Source organism: Zingiber officinale, chromosome 4A (genome assembly GCF_018446385.1).
Source record: "Zingiber officinale cultivar Zhangliang chromosome 4A, Zo_v1.1, whole genome shotgun sequence".
NCBI lineage: Eukaryota > Viridiplantae > Streptophyta > Magnoliopsida > Zingiberales > Zingiberaceae > Zingiber > Zingiber officinale.
This window is the reverse complement of record NC_055992.1, coordinates 22,621,415-22,630,350: the sequence shown is the minus strand read 5'-3', so window position 1 is coordinate 22,630,350 and position 8,936 is coordinate 22,621,415. Positions and strand designations below refer to the sequence as shown.

Below are 8,936 nucleotides of genomic sequence, written 5' to 3'. Positions count from 1 at the left end.
GCGTCTAAGCATATCTTCTCATATTTTGATTATCCGTACTAATAGTTAATAACCACCCTCCTTATATTGACCTAAAAATAGATTGACAGAAATATTAAGAGCAAGCAAACTTTTACCTCATTCTTTAGCCTTTAATGATACAGAATGATTTTATCCACTGGATCAGTAGTAAAGCGATCTTAGAAGCCTGTATTTACTTTCGAAAGAAGTGCATAGAACATTGAAGCATCTTCTAGAGATACTGAGTGCACTAAATACATTTCAATAAAGAATAATCTTGAAATTTCGAAATAGTCAATAGAATAATCTAAAAACAGGATAAGATCAACAGGAATCCTACCATTCACAGTTAATACAAGGAAAAATATAAGAAAAACTGTAATTTTTTCAACCACATTGACGGCACTATCTAGCTAGATGACGATTAAGTCGACTAGTTGCTTTTTCTTCTGAACTGAATCAATGTTGTTTTATCGCGCTAAATTAAACAGCATCAAACGAGCAATTCCAGCAACGCGACACAGCAAATTTTACAATGCAACATCAATATCCTATGGATCCTGCAAAAATTAGGTCAACCATAAGTGAGTTAAATTTGAACATACCTAGCTCATAGCCAAAAAGATTCCAAACTAGTAACATGAAGAGGGGATAGTAGCAAATGAGCTTTTACTTCGATATGCCCAAAAAAAATTCAAGTAGCAGAATTGAAGCTTGTAGTGTTCGAGTATTTGTATGCTCTTGTCTGTCTTTACAACTATCTGGGGCTGGATACATAGATCTTAGATGTCTAATTGGTCTCTATTCAATATTATATCACTAGTACATTTAGATTAATGAAAGTACTTTTTATTAGACAAACTTGTAATTTCTTAGGTTTCAACTACCCTTCACACTTTCAACTCTAATTGATTCAACTCTCACCTAATTATAAAATTCATGTGTCTGTATCAACTTAACTAATTTTCTCTCATTTAACAGTTTTTATTTTAAAATGAGATTTCATCAAAAATGCTGTAATGGAAAGTGTTCGAGACAAATTTCTAGTGACATGTCTTCTTATTTTGGAGTCATACAGATATTTGCTGAGGCCATATTCATTTTAGAATACAGCACAAAGTAGTTAAAAAAAAAAGAGACTGCAAGCAAACTTAAATAATCCAAATAATGATGAAACGGGAAAAACTTAAAAAACAAAAAGAAAGAGAAAAAGCTACGGAAGCAAAAGACGACGCAAGAGAACAAGGAGAGTTAACCAGTTAGAAAACGAAATGCAACAGAGGTATCGTACAATAATAACTTGATATAATTCCTATAATTTGCAGCTGCCATTTCTGTACTTGCTTTTATTTAAAAATTGAGTTGAAGTTCATGCAAATACCTCATTGAACACCACTCCATCGAGCCCAGTCCACAAATTGCATGCCTCCGTAGATGTTGTTGGCAAATCGGACCCCAACAGTGAAAGCCATAGCCACAGGAGGCACACGTTTGGCAACTGGTGATGCCTCAACAACTCGCTCTAGTCCATTAATAATCTGATAACGAGTATTGGAAGATATTGCCAGAAAGACACCTAAATTGCAAAGAATTTGTCAGGTATAGGATTCCCACAGATTTATTTTCATAGACAGCATATCATAACAGCTGAAGAGGTCAATTTGAATATTTAACTACTGTTAACACAAATTAATTTATTTCAAGATAGAAGAAATAACTCGTACATATGAAATTTATAGATAAATAATGATCTTATTCACAAATTGAAGATCAGTCTAATAGTGTTTTTAGTATGATTATTACAAGGAATAGATAATGAATAGTTTGCATAATAAAAAATATACAAAGAATTTATCTTACTTATTTTACTTGTACAATCTACCTGACCAATCCATCAGACCTAACTGACCTGATTACCATAACCAGCCTAATGTCGTATCTGTCCTAATTGCCTCATTAAAGCTAACTGCTCCAATCTGCCAAACTGTTCCATCTAACTCCACTGTAGCCTAACTGCCTCGACTAGCTCCACTAATCCGTCCAGGCAAAGTAACATACACCACCCAACCCAACTAAACTAACCTGTCAGATTCGACCAGCCCAACTAACCTACCCACCTGATTTGATCACCAGACCTGCCATCCTGACTAATTTCCCAGTTGACTTGCCCAACCCAATCAATTTGTTCGGCCTGAACATCAAATCTGGTCAACACGATCAAAACCTGTTGATTGGAACCTTAAAGTCAAAGAAAAATCAATGTAAAACGTCTTCATCGTATCAACTTCAAGAAACAAATATATAGGAGAACTGACAGGGATTAGTAGTTGATCACATACCCCAAAGAACTGCACTTTTGACCAGAGGTGGAACTGGTATATCTTCATCTGATTTCTTTACACTCCTGGATATTGACAAAAATAGAAGTTAACAGAGAAGATGTAACATTGCCCAAGATTCACTGCATCACCATATCGTCAGTGTAAAAAAAAATTAGGAAACCATTACACACTATACTACATAAAAAATTAATTTGGAAGAGCAAAGAAAAAAGCAAACTCTTCAAAGCTTTACTTGCTGCATATAAAGTAAATAACCCAAAATTAGAAAGTAGAAACACATTAAGGAATTCATCTCAGAACTACGCTTGAGAACTCAGACATAACCTAAGAAATCACATGGAAAGTAAAATATATTCTTTTCAAGATTATATTGAGCAAACATTAGCTAAATTACATAAACTAAAAAATCATGAAGAAAATCTATCAGATCTGATAATAATTTGGAACATTGTGTGGCAGTTGATAAGGCTGAAGATGGCTCAAGAAAGGTAACACTATCGCTATATGTATAACACACCTCTTTCATTCATTTATAAACTATAAAGGTAAGTCTTGTAAACTTATTGTGGAAATTGCACGAATGCAATCCCTAGAATACAATTAACACCTAAGCCATGTCACTATAACTTTACCTCTTTATCAGTCATAGAACGATGTTCCATATTTCACCATATATGAGAATATAAGGATCAAATATGGTCTGTTATTCTTCCCATGATCGGTGTCGATATAATTCTTGATCAATCTTGGTTGCATGATCTCACCGCCAAATGATAGAAGGTTATCGAGTGAGAATATATGACATTTAAGCAAAAGAAAAAAATTATTAAGTTCAATCATACCAAACCTAGTCAAACTGAAAAAGATACCACAAACATTTACTCCTAAAGCAAGAATCTAATCTCATCACTTAGACTCAACTTAAAGAATAAAAAGCTCCATGAGTGATGATTGCCCTAGTGATGCTAGAGATAGCAGTCACAACCACCAACTCATTTAGTCATTTTCTCCTAAGATTAAAGAACATCTTGAATGAACCAAACTAAACTCCAAAAGAGTCATTTGATAACTTGCCTCAAAAGTGATTCAACAGTCAGACCAGCCTTAATACCATTACCTTAGGAGATAGTTGTCAAGATCCTACCTCATCTGATAACCAATCTCAAAATAATAAAAAAAAAAACTGTTAATGAGTCCCAATAGTTGGCTCTTCTATAATTTTCCATTTAAACAAATTTAAGCATCGTTTAACGTGCTATAGATCTTATACTAGCACTATAACTTGATGACTTATTCCATTAAGAAACACCAACATGCTACCGATTCTTAGCTCCAGATCAGTGTCGATTTTATATAAACACACACATACTTAAATACATATATGCAGAATCTAATCTAGGTAATAGAGAATTACGATGTCGATCTCACTTGGATGATGCAAGAACTAAGGTTCATCCCGTGCAAGATACATTCTAGAATTAGAAGAGACTCTTATTAAAAAGGCTAATCTTACTAAGTTACTAGTGCTGTATGCTATAAATGTCTTCTATATTTTTTGTGATGATTTCTACCAAATTTCAATTCAATTATGAATTTATTAAATTCTTGTTCATTGAAGTAAATGAAACAATTAAGAGAGACTCAAAAGGTAAAATCATGTGAACTGTTCCAATCACATCAATACAACATAACACAAAAATGGTACTATTCCAAGTTGATGTTGAAATCGATACCAATATCATAATTTTACACCTTTGTCTATTTTACTAAAGCATGTATATACAATGTTAATACAAAATAGAAAGTTGGGAAGATAAGTATTGAGAGAAGATAGAAAGTAGGTAAGATAGTTTAAATTGTATACAAGGAAGAAAGAAAGTTGTAAAAATAATTTCAATCCTCGTCTAATTGGGAAAAAATTAAAGAAATTAGATTCTTCAAAATGATTTAAAAGGCCATTTTGCCTGTGGTGTTAATCATGTAAAATATTATTTTAAATTTGAACCAAATTCAAACTCTCAAATTTTCACTCAAACTGTAGGTTATTTTTGGCAACTACTACAATTATGGGAAAAAAAGAAATTGGGATTTGATACTCTAGTAGTTCCCTCTATCTTATAGTACAAGATATTTGATTATTTACAAGTAGATCCCTAGTATTTACAATTTGATCCTTGACACACTTCCTTAAGTTGGATTGAAGGTATTATGAACCATGGTTAGCAAATCTACTAACCATGGTTTCTAAAGAGCCCATATGAGCTGCATAAGTAGCTACTTAAGAGAATTTTGAAGGGACAACATAATGTGACCGCATATTGGCATATGATTTCTATGGGCAACCTAGTCCTAAAAAGCCATGGGCCTAGACAATGTGGAAGACATATGTATAGCCGAGTCATGCAATTACCCTCTGGATGTTGGCATTGAGGAGGCTACCCACGAGAGATAGACAGTACCTTAATGATAACTTATGCAGTGGCTTTGCAAATGGTAAATGCTTTAAATATCAATACAAATATTTTTAAATATTTTAAAATTGATCGCATATGCTATTGCATACAAGCTAAACATGATGCAATATGTAGATTGCATATCACTTGCATCCACTTTTTGAAACCTTCTCTTGATGATAAAGAATATGACAATTTCATTGGATTACAATTAATCTCCATGTGTTTATCCTTTCGTGGAACACTATATTAAACTTATGGACATGGTAATTTCGGCGTCACAATACACTCTCATCGGCTTGTTAGGAGCATATCCCAACTCAATTATAATCATTTAAACCAAACAGGCTCATCCGTAGCTAGAATTATAGCATTACACTCCTTTGTATTTGACAACTTATGTCTTGCTCTTTAAAAAAATTAGATTACCACATGGGAGGGCATAGTAGCCCAATGTGGATCTTTTATACTACCTAGTCAACATCAACATAACCCATAATCTAAAGGTGGCATTAATCATAGTATAAAATGTATCTCCCTAAAGCATTTAACTGCCATATAACCACCGTAAAGTTTTTTTTGTTATATCTAAGTAATTTAGCTAAGTGATTATACTCTAAGTAATCATCATAAGGATCCTCAAGAAGCTGATCTTCCAGCACATTAGTCTATTCCAACATATCAAACAAGTATTACGCTAAAAGATATAAACATCTCCGCCTAAGCACCTCCATACCAACAAAATATTTCAGTTCACCTAAGCAGTCAGATCCCTAAACGAAGTGATGAAGTATTCAACCTTGGGATTCCTACAGTCATCACTAGTTACAAGGATATTATGCACATAGATGACAAGAAGCATACAATTCTCAAAAGGAGATATAAAGACAATATTAAGTGATTTTTACACACTTCCTGTTATATGTGAGAAATTCCAAGAAACTAAAATATCAGGAAATTAAATTTATATTTAAGGCGTATTAGAAAATAGTGAATGAGTTTGGGGATAATTTGAATAAATTAATTAGGAGTTGAGTTGTAATTGAACTCGAGTTAGAGATAAGTGTTGAACTAGTCTTAAACTAAATCAATTTTAGGATAAATTAGATTAGAAAGTAATCCATTTTTCTTCTAATAACAGATGGACCTTGTGATTAGAATTAATTAAGTTCAAACCAAGCCTAATTTGGAAGTGTTATGGTTGAACCAGATAACAATTTAGGTTTTATTGTATGCACAGGTTCACTTGGTCTAGGGTTTTATATATTATTTACATACACGAGGAGTTTACCTTTCTCTACTATTTTTCTCAATCATCAACATCTGCTAAGATTGAACCCTAAGCAACATCATCTCCTTTCTCATGTGATCATTGGTGAGCATGAACCCTCAAGTTTTCCTCTCCCGTTCAACCACTGAAATCCCTACCAAGTTCCCTTTTGTTTAGCCAAGGCCGAATTTGTCTCCATTCATATGTGGTGAATTTTCGTTCTTCTTCATCTCCTTTGCTCTTGAGTTCTTCATCGATCAGTCAATCCTATGGTTCCTCATCTATTTGATCACTTTGACATGAATCAAGGGTTGAAGTTGCAATAATAGGCTCTAATGCAGTAGGTAATGCTCCAACAATAACAACAAGAACTTTGCCATTTCAGGATTTTAGATCTTGTCTTTTGTAGGGACTATTTTATCCTATGACAATGATAATTGATGGTTAAGTTTAGTTTGTGTTCGAAAATATTGTCTCAATTCTTATAATTATAATTAAGAATTGGAACAATTATGAGTGTGTGGTAGATGCATTAAAGGAGTAAACATCAATTTAGAAGTTCTTCTTTAAGGTGAGTAAATCTTTGATTTCTTTCCATGCTCCTTTGTGTATGAATAAAAATACAAAATGATCATATATATGTGTGTCCTCGCATGCTTTTATAATTGTTTTCAAAAAAGGAGGTTAAAATAATAATTAAAATAGCAAAATTGAGTTTTAAAATGAAGTCAACTATTGGGGGTAAATAAATGATATTCTTTTCATGCTATACAAATATTGAGGGTGTTCATATGGGAATTAACATGGGAACGATTAATTTAAAATTAAAATGGATACTCTAATTTACTTTTGAATTGTTATGTACCTTTCATGCTACTTGTTGAATTAGATGCTAATACTTGTGTTTTATATTGTATATATCTCATACCTAGAGATGCTAGTACTTGTGTTTTTAATATACTCGTATTAAAAAGTTATTTAAGGTTAGTCATTTAGACTAACCAATAAGATGTGAATCCAAAATAAAACAAATATGATGTAAAGATTAGTGGAGCAATAATGATTTAAAATAAAGAAAAAAAATATTAAAAGTGAAAACTTTAAATGTAGCCTTATACTAGTAGTGACTAGTCGCTCGTGGTCAATATTTATTTGTGACGGTCCTATATTGTTATATATCACTTGTTAGAACTTTAGCTCATATAATACAACATTATTACACCAATAAATCAACTAAGAAGTGAATCACTTAAGCCAGCATCCACATCCTAACTAGTGATAGACAACAAGATAAGGCCCTCGTGCTAATAAATCCTACCCATGATGACTCCTCGTACTACAACCTCATGTGATTGGTTAGTTACTTTGGTATAAGGTTAGAGTTAAAGTTTTCACCTTTGAGTATTTCTTTTCTTCATTTAAAATTAGTATTGTACTGCTTAAAATCTTTACACCACATTTATTCTATTTTGGATTCACATCTTATCAGTTAGTCTAAACGACTAACCTTAAATAACTTTTTAGTATAAGTATATTAACATCTGGTCTCTATGTATAAGATATACAATATAAAACAGAAGTATTAGCATCTAAATCAACAACTAGCATGAAAGGTCTAATAATAGGTAATAATTGGGGAGTAAATCAATGTTCTATTTTAATTCTAAAACCAACCTTTCCCGTGTTAATACTTATAAGAACAACTACATGTGTATAGCATGAAAAGAATATCATTTATTCACCCCTAATGGTCTACTTTATTTTAAACGATATTTTACCAAAGGGCGTTCATAGGTTTCAAAAAGCGCACCACAGTTTGATATTTACCAAAGGGCACATTTCTTTGCCAAAATATCCCTTTCATTAAAAAATATATAAAAAATTGTCTCCTATGTCAGCTACTGCTGAGGCCAGTCACACGACCATGATGGGCAACGGCCTTTAGCTGCATGGCTAGGCTGGTCACGCGACCATGACAGCCTTTAGCGGTGCAGCCAGGCCAGCCAGGCCCACCATGCCAACGGGAGAGAATTTTTTTAAAAAAAATTAATGAAGGGGATATTTTGGGAAAGAAGTATGTCTTTTGATAAATACTATAGTGTGGTGGCTCTTTGGCAATTTTTGAAATCTATGTGCGCCCTTTGATAAAATGCCCTATTTTAAAACTTAATTTTGCTATTTTAAATATTATTTAAATCTTCTTTTTTGAATATAGCTTTATATATATATATATATATATCATATTTTTATTCATGCACAAAGGAACATATAAGAAGATAAAGGGTAGATTTACCCACCTCAAAGAAGAACTTCCAAATTGATGTTGACCACCCCTTTAAAGCATCTATAACACATTCATAATTCAATCTACAAGTATAGATATGTTCTAATTCTCAATATCTTAACAATCAAGAAAACATTTTCTAACACAAAGTTACGTCATCAAACATGAGTTCTCATAGGATAAAACAGTCCCTACACAAAGGTTCCATCAATCAAGAGACAAGATCCAAGATTCCTAAATGGTAAAGCTATTGTTGTTACTAGTGGAGCATCACCTACTGCATCAAGGCCTATTGGTGTTGAAGCTTCAGCGCTTGATTCATTCCTAAATAATCAAATAGATGAGAAACCTCATAATCAGTCGATTGAGGGATAGCTCAAGAGCAAAGGGGACGAAGAAGAAGGAAAACTCATAAAATATGAAAGGAGACAAATTCAGTTATATTATTTAAATTTAAGGGCCTAGTTATAATTATAACTTCAGGCAAAGTTTAGATTTTTTTTGAAGTGCAAAAATAAAATGAGATCCCTTTTTTTCTCCCACACATTCATCACTTCTCTTTCTTCTCACACTGCTAGCAATCTATT

General features: G+C 32.7%; 1 protein-coding gene across 1 annotated transcript in view; it reads right to left on the bottom strand.

Annotated features, from left to right (window-relative positions):
• Nucleotides 1–242: 242 nt before the first annotated feature.
• LOC121969701 (protein RETICULATA-RELATED 1, chloroplastic-like) overlaps nucleotides 243–8,936 on the bottom strand; it is a 41,345-nt gene continuing 32,651 nt past the window's right edge. The window contains exons 6-8 of the mRNA XM_042519930.1: nucleotides 2,340–2,404; nucleotides 1,382–1,576; nucleotides 243–560 (exon numbers count right to left, since the gene is read on the bottom strand). Of these exons, the coding sequence (XP_042375864.1) occupies nucleotides 1,383–1,576; nucleotides 2,340–2,404 (259 nt within the window). The 3' untranslated portion in view covers nucleotides 243–560; nucleotide 1,382. The remainder of the gene's footprint in view (nucleotides 561–1,381; nucleotides 1,577–2,339; nucleotides 2,405–8,936) is intronic.